Source organism: Dendropsophus ebraccatus, chromosome 7 (genome assembly GCF_027789765.1).
Source record: "Dendropsophus ebraccatus isolate aDenEbr1 chromosome 7, aDenEbr1.pat, whole genome shotgun sequence".
Lineage (NCBI taxonomy): Eukaryota > Metazoa > Chordata > Amphibia > Anura > Hylidae > Dendropsophus > Dendropsophus ebraccatus.
In genome coordinates this window covers 146,429,061-146,455,150 of record NC_091460.1, presented here as the reverse complement: position 1 = coordinate 146,455,150, position 26,090 = coordinate 146,429,061, and the positions used below count along the sequence as shown (strand labels likewise).

General features: G+C 43.5%; 1 protein-coding gene across 4 annotated transcripts in view; it reads left to right on the top strand.

Moving 5' to 3' along the window:
* The window catches only part of LRBA (LPS responsive beige-like anchor protein), a 384,885-nt gene that overhangs the window by 280,127 nt on the left and 78,668 nt on the right, over positions 1-26,090 (top strand). For all 4 annotated transcript variants that reach the window (XM_069978673.1, XM_069978676.1, XM_069978675.1 and 1 more), the window contains one exon: positions 1,555-1,707. In XM_069978673.1, the coding sequence (XP_069834774.1) occupies positions 1,555-1,707 (153 nt within the window). The remainder of the gene's footprint in view (positions 1-1,554; positions 1,708-26,090) is intronic.

The following is a 26,090-nucleotide window of genomic DNA, read 5'->3' as shown; positions in this document are numbered from 1 at the left end:
CACACACCACTTTACCGCGGCGCACTTGATAAATGTCCTCCATTATCTGTATCTTTTATCAGCACTTTACATTTCCAGGTGACAGGTTCACTTTAAGCAATGTCAGCCCTAGTTATTCCCTACCTAAAGCCTTGTGTATGTGACCTCTACTGTGCTAACAACTAATTTCTGGTGTTAAGTATAAAGTATACAATGATTGTAGTTACGAGAATTACAGGATCCCCCTGAGTGTTTCACCTGTCATGTTTGGATCCACATACATGGATAGTAAATATGTGGATATAACTGTATGTATATGTGTGTATATATATATATATATATATATATATGTATGTGTGTGTGTGTGTGTGTGTATATATATATATATATGTGTGTGTGTAGTATAACCTCTGTAGAAGCACCTGGGGCAATGACCTGTTTCTCATTTGGGCTGTGAAATGTTATCCCGCCATTTGCCATGCATCAGGTACATCGGCTTACTTTCCCTCCATACTTTCCCTTCATTGGCGTCACAACAAACAAATGAGTTTTGATTGAAAGTCTGAGCATTGTCCGAGTGATGAAGGGGTTAATAACCCAATCCCCAGCTGATATAGACTCTGCTTACAGAGATCATTGGCCTGTGCTTCTGACCTTCCAAATACCTTCTGGAGCCTAAAAAGAGTTTAGTAGGAGCCCTGAGGCAGCCGGCAGCTTTGTCTTCTCCTGGAGGAAGAGTTAAGATGCTGATAGAGATCTATATTAGTTTTCATGTACAATAGGTAACGGATTGTTAGAGGATTATCCCGGTTATTTGCACACCTTCTCACTTAGGTTTTATACATATTAGAAAGGTCCTATTACACAGATTATTTGACAAATTATTGGAGCCAAAGCCAGGAACAGACTATAAACAGAGAACAGGTCATAAAGGAAAGACTGAGATTGCTCCTCTTCTCAAATTCATTCCTGGCTTTGGCTTCAAAAATCTGTCAGATAAATCTGTGTGTGTAATAGGGCCCTAACTCTTCCTGGCCATGATACAATAATGTCTGTCCTTATATAAGAATATATATTTTTATAAAACATTGGCTTTATCAACTTTTTATCAAACTGCAATAAAAAGGTTAGGTCCCCGTAGACACTTGGCTCCGATGTGACTGCTACTTCTTCACTCCCCCTAGCTATTTTATTGCTGATGTTAAAAGGGTATTCCAGCCACAGGAAAAAAGAGACCTTACAATTCTAGGCAGATGAGGGTCCTAAATAAGAATAAGAGGAATCCTTCTCACCTTCCCCTGACGGCCTCTGACCCCTATCGCGTAGTGATTGGCTGAGGCGTCAGTTCCTGCAGTTTTATACTTTATAGAAACCAGTGGAGAGACAAGGACCAGAAGCCATCAGAAAGGTGGGGCATTGATGACGAGGATGCTTTCTTTTTTATTTTTTTAGCACACTGGCTCACTTGGAAAATAACGTATTAGGTGACGCAGGCCGACGCGATCACATTGTGCAGCCCTTATACATTTCTTGTTTGTTCAGTGACTGTACTCATTTTCTGCTTTGTTCCTGTAGGAGCTCATTCCTGAATTTTACTACCTGCCCGAGATGTTTGCCAATGTGAATGATTACAATCTTGGAGTGATGGATGATGGTACGGTAGTGTCTGATGTGGAGCTCCCACCATGGGCTAAAACTCCAGAAGAGTTTGTTCGGATAAACAGATTGGTAAGTAGATTGGAGAAAGACATGATAAAAGGGTTTGTCTGGGGATTTACTTTATTTTCTCTTAAGGTTGGAGGGGTGGTCCATTGAAGTAAATAGAGCACAGCTTTAATATCGCATACAACCTTGAGGGCAAGTGTGGGGATGTTTTTGGAGGAAACTGTGAATAACCCCTAAACAGTGGGTTATCTGGTATCAGAAAATGGTATTTAAATAAAACAAATAAGATAAGAAGGTCACTGAGATGTGTAAGATGTGCACATCATCCCTCTCTTGTAACAAGACATCATCCTCTAATGTCACAGGAGACGTGGCTGGATCTTATCGCCCACCCCCCTGAGTGATTCACCAGCTCTGACCAGCCCTTCCAGCCTACATCACCATCTCCCTGAGCAGACAAGGAGTGCAAGCAGCAGGTGCTGCAACTTAACTGATAAAATAGCCTGCAGTGAAATTAGATGTCTAGTACAGGTTTGGGCGGAGAACCGGCAGGAGTTCTCGGGAAATAGGCAGGGTTGGTCAACCGGGTAGCACAACCACAAAATACAAAACTAAGACCCCCAGAACAAATGGATTTTTGTTAGTTTCAGAATTGGGGCAGACAATGTTTTGTTTTTCGTTTTTTTACGCCAGCGTGTAATTGCGCCTCATTCCCATATGAATAGATGCAGTGCATTATGATGCAGTGTGATGGTCTAGGAGTGTTGCACTTCTATTGCTGAAGTTGGTGAATCAAGTAAAATATTTCTTATCTAATGATAAATACTGACGTTTCCTATCTGATTGCTAAGTTAATCCTCCATATCTGAGTGCATTGTCACTGGCAATCTCATCTCCTATTCTTGGGCTACTCCATAGTGCAGGCTAATTGTTCCCCTATAGGACAGATATAGGCATCCTTGTACAACTAACTTGGTATTCCAACCAAAGAAAACGAATCTTGGCTGATCTCTAGACAGGTGATTTACACCTAGACCACAGGCTAGAAGATTCAACTATATCTGATTGCAGATCAGTCCTCTGTTGGCAGACACTGACTGACAGCTGAGTGAACAGGAGGCGGGGCAGCAGAGATTATTCATGAAGGAGAGGGAGGAGGAAGCAGAGATGAGGCGGCCAGAGTGCGGCACAAACACTAAGCCACAACTCCTCATTGACTCTTCATTACAGTAGGAGACCTGTGATAGTAAACAATCCACTGCACGGACACATTACCCAAAGGCACCATGCTCACTAGGGGACTGCCAGCACCTCAGGTAGGGCCCAGGAACTGACAGATTCCCTTTAAGAACAACATAAGATCAGCCCTGACAATGTAAATATTGTGGGGATCACTCATTTTACACCTTAGCGTCCCAGTGCTATGAAAATATCCCCAAATCCCTCTGCTATAAAAAGAGTGATTGACACATCCTGGTGCAGCTGCATTTCCTCACGGCAGCAGATCTCCTCTTTCAGGGTATAATTAAAGAGTCTGCCGCTGGGAGGAAGGCGCGCTGCTTGTGTACAAACAATGGAATAGAGCAATAGCGTTCAGTAGTCGCCGATGCAGGAAGAGATCCCACTGCCAAACAAATTGATTCATTCGAGACTGTTTAAAACCCAACATGCCTCTTAAAGAGATTTTGTGTCTGTGGTTATCCAAACCGAGATGACGTTTTCCGTCGACTTTCCAGTTTACTCCTTCCAGCCCGCAGATTATATGCAATGATTACAGCTCCTGAAAAGCAGCCGCCTTGATCTGTGACCTTTTTGTGGTGCTAATCGGGTTCCCGATATCATTATCCCTCAGTCATTAATCATATTTCCTGCAGCCGTCAGCCAGTCAGACAGGCTCAGACCCCGTCTTCAGGCCTGGGTTGGCAGGTTTGTGCGTTTTTGCAGATTATTATAGTGCAATACCTTGGCTTCTAACAAACCAGCACCACATCAAGCTGTGCGCTACAATTAAAGTCAGATGGTCCTCAGGTTAAACAGGCAAATAATGTTGCAGCTGTCTGTTTTCCTGATGCTAACCAGCGGCAATGACTATGCACAATGTTACCAACTCCACGTTATACAGAATAGGGGCATCACATTGCTTAAAGGGGAAGTCTGTGCAAATGTTACCAACTACACGTTACACAGAATAGGGGCATCACATTGCTTAAGTGACCTGTCTGTGTATAAAGAGTTCTCAGGGATTTTACCTATGTCTATAGAAAAGTCTATCACTATTGTAGATACTTATTTCACTGTGAGATATTTACACTTATCATTTTAATCTAAGAAAATGCAATCCATAAAGCAAAGTCCCATCAGGTACATCATTTATTTTTTTTTTTTTTACCTTAGCAGATTGGTGCCAGCGCAGGGATCCCGGCGGTACAGTCCTCGCCATCCAAATTCCGTGCTCGACGCTGGGCTTTTACTGAGCACCGTCCTGGCTCGGAGCACTGGGGGCAGACCCTCCCCCCCAACCCCCCCCCCCCCCCACTCACACACACACCCCGTATGACGAAACCCCCTCCCCTCTGTGTTGTGGTTTCACTATAATCAATGGAGAGAGGATATGGTCACGCCGGGGGGCGTCAGGCCTGTCCCTAGTGCTCCGAGCCAGGACGGTGCTCAGTAAAAGACCAGCTCCATGCGCAGGGACCACTGGCATCCCTGCATCGGCGCCAAGTGGCCTATATGGTACATTCGCATTGAGGATTGGTATTACGCACAGTATCTGTGTATAGTATATCTAAGTGCTTGCAAATCTTGGGTCCTGGCATCTAAGAAGATGTTACTATGACCGGTATCACCTGCCTAACCATTATTGCCATGGCAGCAGTATTTTCTAATGGCTGTGGCCTCCTTCAGCAGGGTCGTGTGCCTAGCCACACCGTAGAAATAGTTCACCAATGGTTTGAGAGACGTGACAAAAGTTCAAAGCAATGACTTGGCCTCAGAATTCCCTAGATTTCCCCCTCAGAACCTACAAGCTTAGAGGGGTTAACCAGAGGTCTTACCTGTTCTTCTCTCGGGTGGCCAGTCCAAAGAATGAGCTTTATATCTTCTTGTAGCATTGGGGGCTTTGATTCCAGTGGTGGTTCAACTTGCTTGCAATGCCCCCGATTCCCAAAAGGGTCTTAAGGTGGCTGAACATTATCTCCCCCGCCCAGCTCCTGTCCTAGATATGTAGCAATAGAGAGAAAGGAAACATGCCATCCCTATCATTAACTTCTTCCTGTCTCACCAGCCCTGATTGATAAATCCCTCTCTGCTCAGGTATAGGGAGAGTAGTGACGAGTGAACTTAACAGACATTCTTGTTTGTCCAATCCTGAACGCTCTGCATTTGACTTCCGGTAGCTGGAGAAGTTGCATGCAACCCTAGGGCTGCCAGAAACACATAAATATCCATGTTTTCCAGGTCTCCATAGTGGTGTATTCTCTCCAGTCTGACTCAGTGCTCTCTGCTGCCACCTCTGTTCATGTCAGGACCAGTTGATTTGAAAGAAAAAAACTGCTGGAGTTCCCCTTTAATACTTTTTCAGTTTCTTGATGCAGCAATACGAGTGCATGGACAGCCTATGCTTAGTGTATGTATCGGTTTCATCTGAGAGTTCTGAGCTGATCGACCCCTGCAAAGGCTTTCTCAGCATTTACTTTGCTTTCCCTTTAATATACGTAACCCTCTGAGCCAGAGGTGGAAATACTGTTACTTGGTCCTATGGGAAGATGATTTTTTATTGTCTGTACCTTTTCTTTCCATTTTGCCACCATAGATTGGAGCCATTGTTTCTGGGATATAAATGGCTGATTTCCAGTTAATTCTATATCAGTTGTGTAAAACACTGATTGGTATGGCAGGCCTGTCAGCAGTGAAATACATGTGTAAATTTTCCCCATTTTAGCCTATGATTTACAGCTTAGTGGCCTGTAGACTCGGAATGGCACATATACTCCTCTAGCAGCTGGAATTAAATGCAGATTTCATCTATTTTCAGCTATAGGTTTCCCCAGAGTTTCATGCTGCTTTGCAGTTTTTATGCTAAGGGTTAAATCCGCAGTGCTTGTTTCACAGATTCAACATATATAAGTAGAGATGAGCGAATCTCGAGCGTTTAGGTCCGTCCAAATCCGAGCGTGCAGCATTTGCTTACAGGCTGCCTGTAAAGCACGGATACAGCCATGGGTGTCTGTGATTGTTGCCTCAGTTCTCTGGGAGATGGACTACACTGGAGAAGAGATTATCCTTCTCTTATTATGTGAGCGACAATAACACACACACACACACACAACCTCCGGAGCACGTGACCATTTCCTGGACACCACAGTGTTCTCTCTACTGGAGCAAAGAGTAATCGGCTATTTTATTTATTTTATTTATTTGTTTCAACTCAGAAAAGGTTTATTAGATTGTACAGTGATGAACAGACACAAGAGAACTTTCTGCGTATTTACACACATACACACTAAATATAAAGTAGATTATGCTTCAGCCTGTGTTATTTAGAGGGATTTTAGAACTGCTTACTGTTACGGTCTGAAGCATAAAAGTTATCAGGACAGACATAAAGGGAATCTGTCCGCTGCAATTCATGTTCCAAACTGCTGACACTGTTAGATGCTATTAGATCAGGGAAACACATGGTACCTTTCATATATCTGTCTGTGCTTTTAGAACATAGGAAATGCTATATATAGAATATAGTACAAAGAGTCAAAGAGGCATTCCTGAGCTCCTGAAGTGCAGCAAGCTGTAACCCCAAGTTACTCTTAAAATAAGGTACCACTGTATCTGACCCTGCTTGAGACTCCAAGTGTCAAACAGGGAGGAGAGAAAGAGAAAGCTTCCAGCATTGCAGATATTTGGGAGTTTGGGAAAGCCTCTTTTACTCATTGTTGAAGAGTATGAAAGAATTTCTTTACACCCTGGAAGCACAGACAGATATATAAAAGGTACCATGTGTCTCCTTGACCAACAGCATCTAACGGTGTCAGCAGTTTAGAATGTGAATTACAGCTGAAAGATTCACTTTAATGATTTAAATCTGTATAGTCTTGAAGAACTAAGGGGGGGGGGGCATGATTATAATTTTAATTACGTTAAAGGGCTAAGTAAAGTTCAAGAGGGAAGTGTGTTTAAAAAAAAAAAAACACAGGCAAAAGGGGGTGCAACCTAATGTTAGTTGGGGAAAAGAACATGTAAAAATATGGCTCTACTGAGGGAGTAGTAGGGAGCAGACCTCCTGCAGATGTGGTAGGTAAATCCACAGTGAATGTAAATCTGCCATGTATATACATATATCTATCCTAAGATAATAGGAAAGGAAATACTAAAGGACCAATTACACTGCCCAATATTAGGGAGCGAGCGAGCGCCAACCTGTCAGGTCAGCACTGGTTTGCCCTGGTTCTGTGCTCGCCTTCTGTGCTATTGCACGCACCGACCGGGGGGGGGGGGGGGTGACTGTGCGCTGAACTGCAGGAGGGGCTGCCCGAACAATCTTTGGATTCATAGAAGATAGTGCCGGTGTGCTGCCACCTATCACACATAGCGATGGTCAGCAGACCGTCGCGATCGATGTCTTTCTTTTCGAACAAGTTCACAGACCACAATCAGCCGACATTATGCATGTTGGCTGATCGTTGCCTCTGAGCATGAGCTATTACACCAAACGATTATGAGTTGGAACGGACAGTAATCTGCCAAAGCCGGCCGATAATCGCGGCTTAATAAGGCAGATTAGATGGAGTAGATGATGCTTTTCTGCCGACAATCCTCTGTTTCTGTTGCTCTTGATGCCCCTTCATTAGCGTCATTAGTCGGCGTTCGTAATAACCGCATAATAATATTATTATTACACTTAACTAGAATCCGGTTCCGGAACTTCCCGATGGTCTCTGCTTAATCTGAACGTCAACAAAATTGTAATATTGCATTAAAATTGCTGGAGAGTTATGTTGTACATTAACATTTTATTGCAAATTGCCTTCTGTTTCAAGGTGACAGATACCCTGGTATTGAGTGATTTACGGACTGCGATGCTGTTTTTAAAGGGATATAAATTATTAAAAGAAACAATCATTCTGAGATAGTTTTAATTTTCTTTAACCAGCATATGTTACTAATTAAAATCACGACAACGGCCGTATAACGTTCATTACATTTCCTGAAATAGCAACTAAAACTCAAACCCAGGGCAATGCCTACAGAAATAGAACGGACTTTTTTTCATTTCTTGATCGTTCTTCTGGGTAGTGACGTCGCGTAGACCGGATATTCTAGCAAGTGGGTCTCGGTTTGGACACCATGTAAGACTTCAAAATCGATTTTACAGAAAAAGTTGAATTATCCTGTAGAATTACTTAACTTGTTCCAATCCTACTTTACTGTTTGTAGTATAGATTGTAGAACATTAGCAATTTTACATACACTAATCAGCCATAACAATAAAACCACTGACTGGAATGAACATTCTTGATTCTTATTACTTATTAAATCTGGAATATAATAGGCAGCAAGTGACAGTTCTTAATGATTATGTTGGAGACAGCTAAAATGGGCAAGATTAAGGATCTGAGCAACCTTGACAAGGGTCGAATTGTGATGACTAGACAACAGACCAGAGTATCAACTAAACAACTGGTCTTTCATGGTGTTTCCATTATTGAATGGTTAGTATCTGCCACAGTGGTCCAAGGGAGGACAACCGGTGAACTGGCGACAGGTCCATGGGCACCCAATGTGATAGGCTTGTCTTTGTTACTAATATCTGTATGGTCCAGTTCAACAGATGTGGTTCTGTCATACAAATTACTGAAACTTTTAATGGCAGGAGTCATAGAAGGACACCCGCTGCATCTCAGCTCTCTTCGTGGCCATAGACCAGTCAGAATGCCCATGCTGACTCCTGCCCACAGCTGGAAGTGCCCAAAATAGACATTTGAGATTCTGAACTGGCCCTGAACCTTATGGTACTTTTACACGGAGCGATAATTCGCCCAATCGCACGATTAACGATTTTGAATGAACAATGTTTTTTTTTTTATAACAATCAGCATTTAGACGGAACGATACATCGTACAGAAGATTCACTATGCGATCTCTCACACAGGTGAAATCGTTGAAAGAATGTTTACACTGAACGATCTGCAAATTTTTTGCTGTGTTTTCACAAACGATTATCGTTCAAATTCAATCGTTATCGTGCAAATTCGAACAATAAATCGTTCCGTGTAAAAGGACCATTAAAGCAATAAAAGAAGATGGGTTGATCTGATGAAGCATGCTTTCTTTTACATCGTGGTTTGCCAGGGTGCGTGTATAAGTTACTTACCTGGGTCGGATATACTACTCGATGCGCTATGAAAAAAAGACAAGCCAAGGCGTGGTGAGATGGCAAAGTTCTACTTGGAACCTTGTGTCCTGGCAGTAACTCGCACTACCGACCTAAACATTGTTGTAGACAAATTCACCGCTTAAAGGCAATGGTACTACCTAGAAGCAGTGACCTCCATCAGGATTATGCACCCTGCCACACTGCAAAAAATCTTCAGGAATGATTAGAGGAACGTGACAGAGTGTTTTAAGATGTATAAAGGAGTAGATGGTGGCGACCAATGCAGGTAAAAATATGCTTTATATCTCCATAGTAAAACAATGCCGTGAAGGTTTGATTCTTAAGAGTCTTTTAAAAAAAAAATAATAATAATTATATTATATAGCCTGGTGAACGTTGCTGAATTTTGTCAATTTACCTTGGAAAAAACAGGAAGAGAGAGCTCAAAAATTCTAATAACTTAAGAAGAGTATCAATTAAAAAAACGTAATATTTTCCTGCAAAGAACGAACCCACACTCGTCCAGCTTGTGGGGTTCAGGATTCCTGCAATAAGGTGTTTACAAATAGGTTTTCCAACCAGACCTTGTCCTTCCTTATAAAGTGTAGGTTGATCTGTAGGTTGATCAGCTTCTTCTGTCCACCCCTCCGGGCAGCAGTGTCGGACTGGGATACCTGGGGCCCACCAGAGGAAATGATCCTTGGGGCCCACCAAAGAAGAATCGGTAAAAAGTGACATACTGGCCCGGCCCTATCCTGGTTTTATCAGGATCTGCGACAACTCCCTTGTGAATGACATGTTTTCAGTTGAACTATAACTCTCAGAATACCCTACACTCAGGCTCGGACTGGCCCACAGGGGAGCAGGGGAATACCCCGGTGGGCCCTAACCATTGGTGGGCCCCTGAGCAGGAGGTCTGTATCCCTGTTTAGCAGCTTGAGGATGACATAATCCCCCAGTTAGTTTCATGGGACTTCACCTTTCAAGAAACTTAAGTGGACGGCTGTGCTGTTTGCAGAGAGCAGGGATGGGGAACCTTCGACCCTCCAGCAGTTGCAAAACTACAACTCCCATCATGCCTGGACAGCTCCTATACACTAGAACAGGGATGGGGAACCTTTGGCCTTCCAGCTGTTGCAAAACTACAACTCCCATCATGCCTGGACAGCTCCTATACACTAGAACAGGGATTTGAAATCTTCGGCCTTCCAGCCGCTGCAAAACTAGAACTCCTACCATGCCTGGACAGCTGAAGGCTGTCCAGGCATGATGGGAATTGTAGTTTTGCAACAGCTGAAAGACCGAAGGTTCCCCATCCCTGGCATAGAGTGTCTGACCAGTTACTAACAGCACTGTGCAATGACGCTATAGTAATGTGAAAGGTTTGGCGCTGGGTATATCTGGTGTATGTAAGGTGGGCCCCTAGACTAAAATATTCCCTGGTGGGCCCAAGGTACCCCAGTCCGACACTGCCTACACTTATAAAGCTTTAATGAAGGGTATGTTGGGAGTTGTAGTTTCAGAGAGAACAAACCTTTAATGATTGATTTTTGTGCAGAAGATTCTGGTGGCCGTAATCTGTTACAACCATCAGCCCTGAAGGTCCAGCACTATATGTCGCTACAGTGGCAGCTCATATGTACTACAACTCCTAGCATATCCTGAGGGATGCAGACTATCAGTAAATGCTGGGAGTTGTAGTTCCCCTACTACCCCTCTCATCCTCCTGCTCCTCCATCATCATACTACTACCTCCATCATCCTCCTGCACCTCCATCATCATACTACTACTCCTTCATCATCATACTACTACCCATTCATCTTTCTGCCCCTCCATCATCATAATACTATGCCCTTTATCATCATACTACTACTCCCTTAATCCTCCTTCCCCTCCATCATATTACTACCCCTCCATCATCCTCCTACCCCATCATACTACTACCCCCTTCATCCTCCTGCCCCTCCATCATATTACTACCCCTCGATCATCTTCCTTCCCCCTTCATCCTCCTTCCCTTCCATCATATTACTACCCCTCCATCATCCTCCTTCCCCCTTCATCCTCCTTCCCTTCATCCTCCTTCCCTTCCATCATATTACTACCCCTCCATCATCCTCCTTCCCCCTTCATCCTCCTGCCCTTCCATCATATTACTACCCCTCCATCATCCTCCTTCCCCCTTCATCCTCCTGCCCTTCCATCATCATAGCAATACCCTCCTCATCCTCCTGCCCTTCCATCATCATAGTAGTACCCCTCTCATCCTTTTGCCCCTCATCAGCATACCAGTACCTCCCTTATCATTCTCTTGCCCCTCCATCTGTATTTAAAACAAAAACAACTATACTTACCTCTCCTGTAAGGTTCCTCTAGTGCCCCAGTGACTCCTCTCCCTGCTCTGCTTGAGTGAGATCGCCAACGCCAGAAGGGGCGGGGTTTCCCGCGACGGGGGGCGGAGCTTCCGGGACATACCCAGGACATGTTTTGCTGGGGCTGTCTCCTCAAAGTGGGGCAGACCCGGCTAAACCATGTATTTATCCTGCTGCAGCCGGGGACCCACTGAGGACAGGCAGCATCATCCTATGGCTGTCTTATTATTATTATTGCAACACATTTCATGATTATTACAGAAAGGCTTTTTGAGTCGTCTACCGGTATAATTTCTGATCTGGTGATTTCACACTTTGGCTTCTGTTTACTGTAATATAACTGGGCATCTGTTTGGCAACTACCCAGAACGTACACACAGGAGAATGAGAGTATAGATGATCAATGGAGCAAGCACTAGGCAGATGGTCGTCGGTCTGTTTCCACCTTACCAGAAGGCATGAAGCCAGGTATCTTCTGGACACCACCTCACCTGATAATAAGGATAATTACTACTCACATTGCTGGGTTTTGCCCTTTTTTATAGCATAGCACAACCTTCCCGGGTGCTACCATTATCGCCCTAAACCATAACTCCCTTGCATGCTTAGATGCAGCTTTTACTTTGATTACTTGATGTAACCATTCTTCGGCTATGTTCCCACACTGTTGTTTTTTGGAAAAAACGGACTCTAATTGCAATAAAATCAGTGTCTGTTCTTTTCTACAGCGTTGGCATTGAATTCAATGCAGTGCTGACCGCTGTACTCCGACTTTATTTTAACGCCTGTTTATGCTGCGTTTACACGGAGCAATAATTTGCCCAATCGATTGTTTAACGATTTTGCAGCAACGATTTGCTGCGTTTAGACGAATAGTTAGAAAATTTGTTAGAAAAATTGTTATTTCGATCATTTTTAAGCCCATCTCACACATAGGGTGAATCTGTGAAAGACTGTTTACACGAAGTGATCTGCAAATTTTTAGCAAACGACCAATGACTATTTGATAACATGTTGAAAGATCATTGCTTGATCGTTTGCTGTGTTTACACGAGCTGATTATCGCTCAAATGCGATCATTATTGCAAAAATTTGAGCGATAATCGTTCCGTGTGAACGCACCAGTAGTCGTCTTATTTTGCTTTTTTAACATTTTGTGAAATTTTATTGGTCTTTTATAAATTCTCCCCTCTACCAAATCCCACCTATATAGTTCTGGACCATTTGAACATAATTATTTGCTTGTCAGTTTTTTATTATTAAAGTGCACGTCAGATGTTGCCTGATTCGGCAGCTGTCACGTCCCCAGCCTCCCCTCCTAACCCACAGTTTTGCACGCGCACACGCACACACGCATATACACCCCCCTCACACACACACACACCCACACACACGCGCACACTCACAGTGATTATCTTCCATTTGCCTTTGGTTTCCCAGTTTTCACCCATGGCGTTCCCCTTCTCATAGCTCACAGTTGACACCTATGTCACTTTGCTCCGCTGTATGTTTAATTTAGTTTTCAGGCTTACTTGGATTTGACATCTCCTCAGCCCGGGAACAGTGCACAGCTGTGTCCAGGCTTTCCCTTTATTCACATTCTTTACACATTTGGGATTGTGTGATGCCTGTGTTCTCGCCACCTTGTCATTACACTTGCTAATTCTTGCATGTCTGTCAAATGACACCTTCTAAGTCTCTGTGTTTTAGCCAGCGAGCTGCACTGAACGCTTCCACTAACTCCGGAGAACTCACATGCCTGGTAGTATTCTATAGAAGAAGTCGCCATATTAGCTGTTTATAGGAGATAGTCACATAGTCACTTACCTGTTATCTACTATAGTAGTAGAGAAATAGAAATTGGATTTCATGACAGGGAAATAAGTAGCAATATAACATCTTTTTTTTTTTTTTTTTACATTTACTGTTGTTATTGCCCAGCCGCTTTCCCCAACCGTGTGTGTGAGTGTGTGTACGAAGATCAAGAGTCGGTCAGATGTTGAATATTCAGCTGACTGTTGTGTATAAATGACGGCCAGCTTTAATCACTGCCAGACTCCATTGGTAGTCACTAATTTTAAAGGGAATGTTTCATCAGAAAATGACTTATTGTTTTTGTGTTAGATTTCTAAAAAAATTTGATGACATTTTTTCTAATTTTCCATTTTTCTCTCTATATTATATAATAACCCTGATATCTTGCAGTTCTCATTCTCACCACTGGGGCTAAAACTAAGCTGAGACTTCCTGTTGCGTCTGTGGAGATAAGAGGAGGCTGCAGTAAAGTGATTTGTACAGCATTTCAGCGTCATGTGACACCAGTAGATAGAGGAGACAATAGCAGCTCCCTGTGGAATGACCTCTTCACAGGTCACAGAGCGCGCTCAGTAATGTCTCACATTCATCTCAAGGGGACAGACTCTGCCTATTATCATCTATGTCCGAGAGTAAAGCAGTAAAGCATGTCACTGAATGCTGTTAAAAACAGTCCTGGCAATATGGCCACCCCCATAATAATGTTCAAATAGTGAAATAAAAATAAGTTTTAGTGTCTGACTCTAATCAGTAAAAGAAAATCTAGGCGACACATTCCCTTCCAAGTTTATTCAAAGAATCCGACTTGAAATTCTTCTTGATGTGTGGCCCCCATATACATTAGATTATCGGTAATATTTCCGCGATCTGACCATGTTAGTGTGTATGTGCAGAGTCTGCTGTCGCTGGGCAGAATACAGTGGAGTTTTTGTTCTCATTTTCACTATAGGAATTGGACGTGTAGCAGAGTTATTTTTTGCATATTCTCTTGTCATGTATTTTTTTTTCTTACATTCAGATATTTTAACCTTTGAAATCTCGTTTCTGCTGAGCGGTATCTGTCTTTTGTAGGAAACCTAGAATGAGAGAGAGAGTGATTTGCTGAATAGTTTATTTTACTTAAGGAATTTAATTTTTTTTTTGTTCCTGTTAAATTTTGAAGATTGTCCTTTGCGTCTATTGGATTACAGACGGGTTCTGGACAGGCTCAGCTGCTGCATAGCATAGTGATATTTTAATTTACTGGGCAGACGTGTTTACTGTGTACTGTGTAGTTTATGAGTGTTACCATAAATGAGGTAATCGAGCGTTTTGGTTTCCATGTGTTAAACATTACATGAGCTAATGCAGCTGCACCCACCCACCAACTATGGAAAGTCGAGTTCTCTGGCTGAGCGCTTCATGTCGCAATCCGTGATTGTTTATAACTTTATACGGAGGCAAAATATGGATTGTGAGTGTTTTCACGGAGCAAAAGTCTTAATGGTAAAGATGGACGAAGTAGCAGAACAAGAGTCAATAATCTTACGGTGTGTCAAACTGTTTCGTCTTAATCAAAAAGATTTTACCAGATTTCACGTTTGCTAAAGAGACGTAAAGTGCTGAGTAGAGATGAGCCTGTCTACGGTAGGAACGAAGCAAGTCTGCGTTGTGCTCATCAGGCTGCTCCGCTCCGTTCTGCTGGGAAAAGATGGATCCAGTCCTGGCAAACTGGGCAAAGTTTCCCCGCACCTGGGGAGGAGCGGCACGGAGCGGAGCAGCCTGATGAGCAGAATACAGATTTGTAGATTCACTGATCTCTAGTGCGCTGTTACTTCATCACTTGTATCCATCTCTCCAGCACAGGAAAACTAAAATACACATAAGATATTATTAGGACATAAAATAGATATTCATTAGGCTGGTTTCATATGGGAGAGACAGGAAAACTTTATTCTGCTGTTTTGCAATTTTTTTCATTTCTATTCCTACGTAACATTGATACTTGTTATCGTAACATTGATACTTGTTGATGTATGAAAAGCACGGTGGCTCAGTGGTTAGCACTGTTACCCCAGTGGTGGGGTCCTGGGTTCAAATCCCACCAAGGACAACATGGCAAAGAGTTTGTATGTTCTTTCTATAGTTTCCTCCGGATACTCCAGCTTTCCCCCACACCCAAAACAATCAGGTGAACTTAGATTGTGAGCCCTAATGGGGACCAACATTTACAAACTATGTAACGTGCTCAGTTGGCACTATACAACTATAATATTACTATATATATATCCAGTGTCTATGGGTCCCTGTAGGGAAGCTTGTACTATGAAGCCACTGTAGTATGACCACCTTCAGCAGCAAGTTCAGGTATATGAATAGGGATAATACACACTGTGATGTCAAAGTACTAAGATCATGCACATACTAATGTCACAGCAGTGGGATAAACCATTTAGGCTGATCATAGGGGAATCCTGTTCACACACTGGATTTTTCAGTGCTGTATAGATGAATTATGTTGGAAATAAAGAAAAAGCATTATGCAAGATAAAGTCTTTGAGTAATGCGGATTCCCTGTACAATAGTGTGTGAGCATGTGTCCACCGATTCCCGTATGACTGAACTAAATGGTTTATGCAGGTGGGGTTAAGTAGAAACCTGAAAACTGGAGAGAGAACAAAGTGTTGTAGGGTGGAGTGATGCAGGTGGTGGGGTTCCATCCCAGCGGTAATGTGCAAGGTGAGGTCCCAGAATAGACATAGATTCGTCCGTACAGTCATATCAGAGCACATTGATCCACGTAGTGACATTACAGCACAGGAATTACATAACTAGTGATGTCATAGAAAAGGGTAACACAAACTATGACATCACAGCAAAGAGAAAACATACAAAAAGGTCACCATGTACACTATGACATTTAAAGCATAGGAAAAAGAGAGTAATGCTATGGCTTACCAGGAGTCTCCATAGTGAAACTTGGGGACAGAGACGTTCAGTTTTGCACATCCTTATCTACCCTACACATCACTGACTGCACTTACACATCACTGACTGCACCTACACATCACTGACTGCACCTACACATCACTGACTGCACCTACACATCACTGACTGCACCTACACCTACACATCACTAACTGCACCTACACCTACACATCACTGACTGCACTTACACATCACTGACTGCACCTACACATCACTGACTGCACCTACACATCACTGACTGCACCTACACATCACTGACTGCACCTACACATCACTGACTGCACCTACACATCACTGACTGCACCTACACCTACACATCACTGACTGCACCTACACCTACACATCACTGACTGCACCTACACCTACACATCACTGACTGCACCTACACCTACACATCACTGACTGCACCTACACCTACACATCACTGACTGCACCTACACCTACACATCACTGACTGCACCTGCACCTACACCTACACATCACTGACTGCACCTACACCTACACATCACTGACTGCACCTACACCTACACATCACTGACTGCACCTACACCTACACATCACTGACTGCACCTACACCTACACATCACTGACTGCACCTACACATCACTGACTGCACCTACACCTACACATCACTGACTGCACCTACACCTACACATCACTGACTGCACCTACACATCACTGACTGCACCTACACATCACTGACTGCACCTACACCACCTGGATTTAGGGCCCATAACAACTGCAGTGCAACGCCGCCGCCCTTATAGTTGTTTTATAGATGTAAATACGCCAAAACTAGAGGGCTCAATCCACTTACAGCTCTAAAGCGATAGAATGAGTGTAAATTTCCTGTTTTCCTTACAAAGTGAGTGGACAAAACATTCTTTATTCCTTCGGAAGCTTAAGATACGCGAATTAGACACAGTGACAGACTGATAAGATGCCATGGGATAGAATGTGCCTATTTATAGGTGAATAATTGGATTTTTGGTATTCACCCAAAAGTTTGCATAATCCAGGATTAACACCCAATTTATTCATTTGCGACTTTTTAAAAAGTTGCACAAACTGATGCAGGCCGATGTCGGGTTAGTCGAGTTTTTTTGAGCAATGTTTTTACTTTTTGCAACAATTATACAATTTGTTTGCAACTTTTTAAAAATTAGATGCAATCACTACGGCAGTGCTACATTTTATCAGTCACAAGATATTGGAACAAAATATTCACTGATCCTCATTAGCGGAGTCCCACACATCAGACTCCATTGTAAATGTCCCCCATTGTGCTGTCCGTATCCCCTAGACCAGGACATGAAAGCGTTTGGGTTTGTTTTCCGTCACTGTTGTAGCGCTGTGTTCCCATGGACTGTAGCAGACGTGCACTGTATTACCTGATGTATGGAACCTAAACAGATTGTGCTCTTCTTTTATCTGTCTTTCCCTGGAGCCATCCTCCCAAGTTAGAGAATGATAAATGAGACCCCAGCCTGAGAATGTGAACTGGTTCCTAAACATTTCATCTGATGTATAAACAACTGTTCCCTTTTACCTTTAACTGCTCTAAGTCTTCCGAACTGAAGCTTCGCCATCTAAATACTCCTGCAAAGTGGATTTTAAATATTTTTCTGGCTTAAATATTTGAATTACAGTTATGTATCCCGGCTTTTTTTTCTTCTTGTGGACAGTTATCATATGTGTAATCGTAAACTGTGCTGAGCAGACATCCTCACCAAAAAAGACACCACCCCCCTATACAGATTATTTGGATTAGGCAAGATTTAAAGGGTTTTAAAACACTTAATCACAAAATATAAAGTAAGCTCTCCAGCATTGTGTTCATAGGAGATATACCTGTGCATTTTAGGCTTGTCTTATATTATGGTATAATATGCAGAAAAACTTTATGGACAGGGGATGGGGGAAATTACAAAAGACAATATGCTCACCTCTCGCGGTGCCTGTGCTGTGCCGCGTCACCGGGCTCCTGTACCCCGCCAGGTTTCCAGATATGTTACAAACTGGGTTGAACACCACAAGCGGGTGGGGTTTAGCCCGTGGAGCCAATTAGTGACTGCAGCGGTGTCCCTCCCCAGTCACTGACTGGCTGAGCGGTGCATCCGTCAACTGGGTTGTGACATAGCTGGAGGAGAGCTGAGAAGACATCTGGGGGCTCTATGAGTCGGATGCAGCACAGCAACAGGTAATTATAACTTTTTTTAAAATGTTTCCCCTGGAGTAATTTTTTGGCCCAGTGCCGGACTTACCCTTTAAAGCCCCGTTCACACTAAGTTAACACGGTGTTGCTGTAAGTGAACGAGAGGGCGCACGCTTGTCCGCTGCCGCCGCTCTCCACTCAAAGAAGTAACGCTGTGTTTACTCAGTGTGAACGGGGCCTAATTCTGTTTCTTTTTTTGTTTCACATATCCAGCCAACTATCTCACATGAACCATCCCCAGGATAAAACCTCCTTACTGGATTTCAGGAACAGGTTGTTGTTTTACAGGCCTGTTGAAACCCAGTAACTATAAAATGTGCAGCCCAGGCCCTCTCCTAATAAACTAAACAAAGGCTTCGGCCAGCAGGGTCGCTCTATTTACTACAGATTTTATGATCACTAATGAGGGAGGGTTATATACAGTACTGTGCAGAATAATTCCTGGGAGGCCTAGAATGTGGAATTATCCCAGTTAATAGATTGTATATCCTGACATTTCATAGAGAAATCAATACAGATCGCACAAAGTGTTATTATATGGTACAATTCTTCAAAAACCTTGAAAAACTTTAGAAAGTAAAACCGAGTCCTCCAGTAGTCCTACCACAAGACATTCTGATGAGGATTATAGTTTTCCTGGGTACGGGGCAGATTACACCCATATGTTTAATTTGTAAGTAGTGCCTACTTATAAAAAAAAAATCTCCTCCTGAAAAACACGGACAATAAGTAGTGCTCTCCTTTCCATTATGTGCATGAGCCCAGTAGTCCTGGATATTCATGAGAAGCAGAAAACTCCACCACCAGCTGCTGATTGGCAGTTATGTATCCATGCTGTGTATAGGCAGTCACCTGTCACTCAGCAGCTGGAGGGAGGGGGAGGGGTGTGCCAAGAATCCTATTTTCCTGCATATTAGGAGAACGGCTGAACAGAATTATGTAAGGAATACAGTTCAGCATTTATATCATTAGTTTACTGTGCCCTCCTTTAAATGAGACCTTTCACCCCCTGTACCAGGGTGACAGGCTCCTAACCCCAGCTAGATCTACTTATACTGACCTCATCTCGCCAAATCCCGCTCCCGGAGCTGGTCCTGGGACGGAGATACCCTGGTCAGAAGCCAGCGTCCATAGAGAATGAATGGAGCTGTGCGCGTGCTGCAGAGATGAATCCGGCTCGATTCATTCTCTATGGACGCCGGACCTATCTCGACAGCGCGCGCGCCGGCTTCTGACCAGGATATCTCCGTCCCGGGACCGGCTCCGGGAGCGGGACTCAGCAGGATCCGGTCAGTATAAGGGGGTCGGGAGCCTGTCACCCCGCATAGGGGTGACAGGTCCTCTTTAAGGCGGCATAAACCTAGTGACAGATTCCCTTTAATTCTGACTGGCTACTGAATGTGAGAACATGGTCTTACACTATATCATGAGATCATTATTCACTGTTTAGGCCAATTTCACAGGAGTATAATAGCTCATATAAAATTGGCCACACAAATATTCTTTATAGAAGGTAGAGATGTCTTTCTGCTCTTTGCCGCCTTGTATATAGCAGGTTTCCTTATAGAAAGCCTTGCATAAAATTATGCACCGAGAAGCTGGGGATTATTTTATTGCTTGTAGATTTTAGTTAAGTGCATATTTATGGTAAACTTAGTTGTGCACGGCCCACAATGGTGCAGTATTTTCTCCATAATCCGAGTTACATACTAAAAATAAAGCTTGCTGTGTATCCTGAGTGGAAAGTATACATTTTGCAGGAATGCACAAGGGTACGTTTCATGGTAGTGCCTGAGATGGTTTTCATCATTCTGACTTTAGATACTTTAACTTTTAACAGTTTTCAGATTTATATAGTTTTTGTTTGCCTGTCAAAACATTTAATTATATCTTGCTCAAAGGTGTAAAGCTGTCAAATAAATCTAAGTCTCTGCATAAACATAGCTGAGCGCGCTCTCTCTATCCTACAGTATATAGGCTGAGCAGGCATGGCAGGCATGTTTTTATTCACATTTTTGTTGTTGTTTTTGAATATTTGTACTGAGATGGGTAATAACCTAAGATTGACTGCAGGGTTGTTAGTTTTTGTTAAAGGGGTACTCTGGCGAAAATAATTTACTTTCAACTCAACTGGTTTCAGAAAGTTATATAGATTTGTAATTTACTTTATATTTGAAAATTTCCAGTACTTATCAGCTGCTGTATGTTCTGCAGGAAGTGGTGTATTCTCACCAGTATGACACAGTGCTCTCTGCTGCCACCTCTGTCCATGTCAGGAACTGTCCAGAGCAGGAGAGGTTTTCTATGGGGATTTGCTGCTGCTCTGGACAGTTCTGACATGGACAGAGGTGGCAGCAGAGAGCACTGTGTCAGACTGGAAAGAATACACCACTTCCTGCAGGACATACAGCAGCTGATAAATACTGGAAAGCCTGAGATTTAAATAGAAGTAAATTACAAATCTATATAAATCTCTGAAACCTGTTGATTTAAAAGAAAAAGATTTTTCCCTTTTAAGACAGGACGATATAGAAAAAATTAAAATGGCTGCCTGGCATCTATACTTGGGGTCCAAAGCGGAAAGGCTCCAAGTCATTTCAATTTAACAGTGTTTTTTTATGAAGAAATCTAGTTTGAAGTAGAAAACCTCCAGCTTTCAAGACATCATTCTTAACCGGAAAATTTTACTACCAATTGGGGAAAAAAATCTTGTCCAAAGGATTGGCGATGAGACAGGACAGTGTATTCTCAGAATCTACCTGAAATGACTTGTATTCCCATCCCCCATGGTTACTGCCCTATAGTGGGGTGATACACAGGAGGGGGTTACATGTAGATGATTGGTTAGACTCTCATAAGATTCCAGTAGTCCTCATTACTCATATCAGGCTTGTTCTACCAGTAGTATACACTCATTGGGAAACTGAGAACAATTAGCTTAAAGATAGATAACCGACTCATTGCCGAGCACAACAAAGGAGAAAGCTTGAGTCTATGGCAAAAACTCATCCAAAAATATAATAACGTTTTACCATCTTTATTGGACTTACAGATCAGAAGCACAACTGTGTACAGACCTGTTCAAAAGGTGGTCCCCATGATCCGTGCCACCCTAGAACCGGGAAAACCGCTAAACCACAAAATATGGAAACACTCATCAGATTGCATGGTTGTATACAGGAAGACAGTGCAAAATAGTGCAAGCATAGGAGTCCATGTAAACTAATACACAAAGATAATAGGTCAGTGCATATGCAGTCCGTGCACACTGTGGTAGGGGAATGTATACACGTATATACACGTTCCCAATGCAGCAAGGAGTGGCGGTACCAACACCTAGCCCTTCCCCACATGTTTCAGTAGTGTTCTGCTAACTTCATCAGGGCTGTATTTTAATCTGTGTAACATTTAATAAATCATTTTTCATATAAATTTCATATACAAGCGCAGGGTTTGGCATTTTTGTAGGTTCATTTGTAACCATGAAAAGAAGAGCCTGTGTGTTACAGCTTGAATCAGAACAGGTAAAAGTACAGTATTATGCGATGTGAGGGGCTATAGACTTTACTACCACAATGTATTAGTATCATGTGTGATAAACAATTACACACAAAAACCAATCAGTAAGGTCCATACAAAATGAAGACTATGTAACATGGGGGGAGGGGTCGTCATGTGCCAGAGTGTCGGTATCTTCCTTTTTACCTTAAAATGTTTTAAATTGGAGTTAATGACTCTTATTATTGTAATGAGGGAGCTGCCCGCTTTTCTGGTGCGCTGCCCTTTGAAGCTGCTGCTCCTGAAAGGCGCAGGGAAATACTTGAGTCTCGTTAGTAATGTCTACCACTTGTGTATGTGCCCAGATGAGGAGGGGGAGGGCGGCCGCACAATACATTGCACCAGACCCCCAGATGGAAAAACTCTCATCTCGGAATTCTTCTTCCTGGGGTTTCTGTTTGCTCGCAGAGAAGATGCAGCGGAATCCTTTGTGCTGTTTTTTTTTCTTTGTAATTATAAAAGTTTATTTTGAAAATGGGAGAAAATGTGAAGTGCGGCTTTTTAATTGGGTTTAATTGGGCTAACAGATTCCACAGCGATTTACACACACAATACAACACTTACACAATACTTACACACAACAGGATTAAATAATAAAGATACAAAATTAGTCAGAGACCTGCTCACAAGAGCTTACACACTAGGAGGCCTGGGGGGACATGAGCTTACACACTAGGAGGCCTGGGGGGGACACAAGAGCTTACACACTAGGAGGACTGGGGGGGGGGGGACACAAGAGCTTACACACTAGGAGGACTGGGGGGGGGGACACAAGAGCTTACACACTAGGAGGCCTGGGGGGGACACAAGAGCTTACACACTAGGAGGACTGGGGGGGGGGGACACAAGAGCTTACACACTAGGAGGACTGGGGGGGGGGACACAAGAGCTTACACACTAGGACGACTGGGGGGGACACAAGAGCTTACACACTAGGAGGACTGGGGGGGGGACACAAGAGCTTACACACTAGGAGGACTGGGGGGGACACAAGAGCTTACACACTAGGAGGACTGGGGGTGACACAAGAGCTTACTCACTAGAAGGCCTGGGGGGGACACGAGCTTACACACTAGGAGGACTGGGGGGGGACACAAGAGCTTACTCACTTGGGCGACTGGGGGACACAAGAGCTTACACACTAGGAGGACTGGGGGACACAAGAGCTTACACACTAGGAGGAGTGGGGGGGCACAAGAGCTTACACACTAGGATGACTGGGGGGACACAAGAGCTTACACACTAGGAGGACTGGGGGTGACACAAGAGCTTACTCACTTGGGTGACTGGGGGACACAAGAGCTTACACACTAGGAGGACTGGGGGACACAAGAGCTTACACACTAGGAGGACTGGGGGACACAAGAGCTCACACACTAGGAGGACTGGGGGGGACACGAGCTTACACACTAAGAGGACTGGGGGGACATGAGCTTACACACTAGGAGGAGGACTGGGTGTGACACAAGAGCTTACACACTAGGGGGACTGGGGGGACACAAGAGCTTACACACTAGGACTGGGGGACACAAGCTTACACACTAGGAGGACTGGGGGACACGAGCTTACACACTAGGAGGACTGGGGTTGATACAAGAGCTTACACACTAGGAGGACTGGGGGACACGAGCTTACACACTAGGATGACTGGGGGGACACGAGCTTACACACTAGGAGGACTGGGGGACACGAGCTTACACACTAGGAGGACGGGGGTGACACAAGAGCTTACACACTAGGAGGACTGGGGGGGACACAAGCTCACACACTAGGAGGACTGGGGGGGACACGAGCTCACACACTAGGAGGACTGGGGGGGACACGAGCTCACACACTAGGAGGACTGGGGGGGACACGAGCTTACACACTAGGAGGACTGGGGAGGACACAAGAGCTTACACACTAGGAGGACTGGGGGGGGACACAAGAGCTTACACACTAGGAGGATTGGGGGTGACACAAGAGCTTACACACTAGGAGGACTGGGGGAGACAAGAGCTTACTCACTAAGAGGATTGGGGGTGACACAAGAGCTTACATACTAGGAGGATTGGGGGTGACACAAGAGCTTACACACTAGGAGCACGGAGGGAGGGGGACACTGGATGCAGTAAGATTTTCATTTGCAGATGGTCCAGCCATTGTGCATAGAATTAGAAAGTGCCTATAAGTGTGGAGAGAGCCAGACCCCCGCCAACCTCCTAAGTGCAGGTAAAAAGTGCAGGAAACGACAGAGATATAGAGTAGAAGATGAGGGGACGGCAAAGGGGGAAAACAATTTAGTGAATGTTATAAACCTGAAGAGAAGAATCTTTCTTGTGAGTGGAATAAGTCTGAGGTCTTTGGGTTAAGTGTCCAGAGAACTGGTGCAGCACGAGAGAAGTCCTGGATGCCGGAGTGAGAGGTTCTGATTATAGAAGATGTTGCTTTAAGGTCATTAGCAGAATGTGAAGTTAAGGTAGGATGGTAGGTGGAGATGAGGGAGCAGATGTATGGAGGGGCAGAATTTTACTACAATGATAGTCGGTTTTAGCCTTTGTATTATCATATAAAAAATAATAATAATTCACTTTATTTGTAGCACAGACTTATTCCGCAGCACTTTATATTGCTTTTCATCACACTTATCTGCCCCCTATAGAACTCCCAAAAGTCTAAATTCCATATTCATCTGTATGTTGAATATAATAACTGCTCGGCCGCTCACTAAGGACTCCTTTACACGGACTTACCTGTAGCAGCAAACAAACGCCAGTTTGTAAAATCATTGCTTATTTTTGGAGCCTTCACAGGTCTTATTCGTTACAGCTGGGATCCGGACATTATCACTGGATCATTGGCGCAGCCCTATATGTCACCATAGTCGGCCACACGTTCTTCTCTATGGGGGAAGATGTGCAGCCGACTAGTGATGACTATATTTAATGGGCAGAAGATGAGATCAGCCAATAAAGAAGCGATTTCCTGTTCATTGGCTGATCGCTTGTCAGCAGTGAGTGTCCCTGTCAGTCAATCATTTGCCTGTAGTTCTGTATATAGATCAAATAGAATGACAAACTAAAGGGTTATCCAAGAATAGAAAAACATGGCCGCTTTCTTTCAAAAACGGCGCCATTCTTGTCTTAAGCTCTGGTGTGGGGGTTTTGCAGATTATTTCCTTTGAATTAGAGCTTAGTTGTAATACCGCACACAACATGAAGACGGGGGTGCTGCTGTTTTTGAAAGAAAGTAACTATGTTTTTCTTATCCTAGAAAACTCTTTAAGGTCCCCGTACACTTTATACATATCTGTCCTGAGCCTCCACAGACAGATGATGGGGATGGGCGTACCAGAATTTCACTCCCTGGCCTCTTTGCCCTTAAAGATATAAGCAGCTGCCAATCTCTGCATGGCATTGAAGCATGTGCTGGTAAATCAGAAGCATCAGAAAATAAGTATTACAAATATAAGTAACATGATATAACATATCTTAAAAAAAAACTCATTGTTCTGTTCAGAACTGTTGCAGAGAAGGAAAAAAAGAACGAAACCAGCTTTACAGATACATACATAGTGGAAATCCTTATGAAGCAGAATGTATGCACAATATCAAAACTGGAACTATTTAAAAAAAAAAGAAAAAAAAAAAAGTTGCATGAGAATAAGTCCCTGTATCCGTCGCCTGAGCCCAGCAGTTTACACTTTACAATTCACAATAAAATATTACAATAAGTAGCATGATGGGGGAGGGGGATGTACACAGGACGTTCCTGTCTTCTCATAATACTGATTGGAAGCTTTTCCCAGTCCACTCGATGTTATCAGTATCACTTCATGGTCACTGGTAATGCTGGTCAAGATCTTCCATGTGTGTGGCATCAAGAGCCTGCAGGCCAAGTTTAGTCTATTGAGTTTGGATTAGTTTATGCCGCCAGCTTTAGTGAAATCCTATTTTCTACTCTTCTAAACCATTTGCAGTTTAGATTGCCTCGATAAGTGTGCGGATATATATCAGGACATTTCTGGAATTTTTCTGTTTTCTATAGTGGAATCGTTCTTACCAATACTGTGCTCAATGTCTCCTGCATTGCTGGCGGCCTCTACTAACACTATGGGGGGGCATTTAGTAAGCAGTCTGTGTGACTCATTATTGGTGAACATAT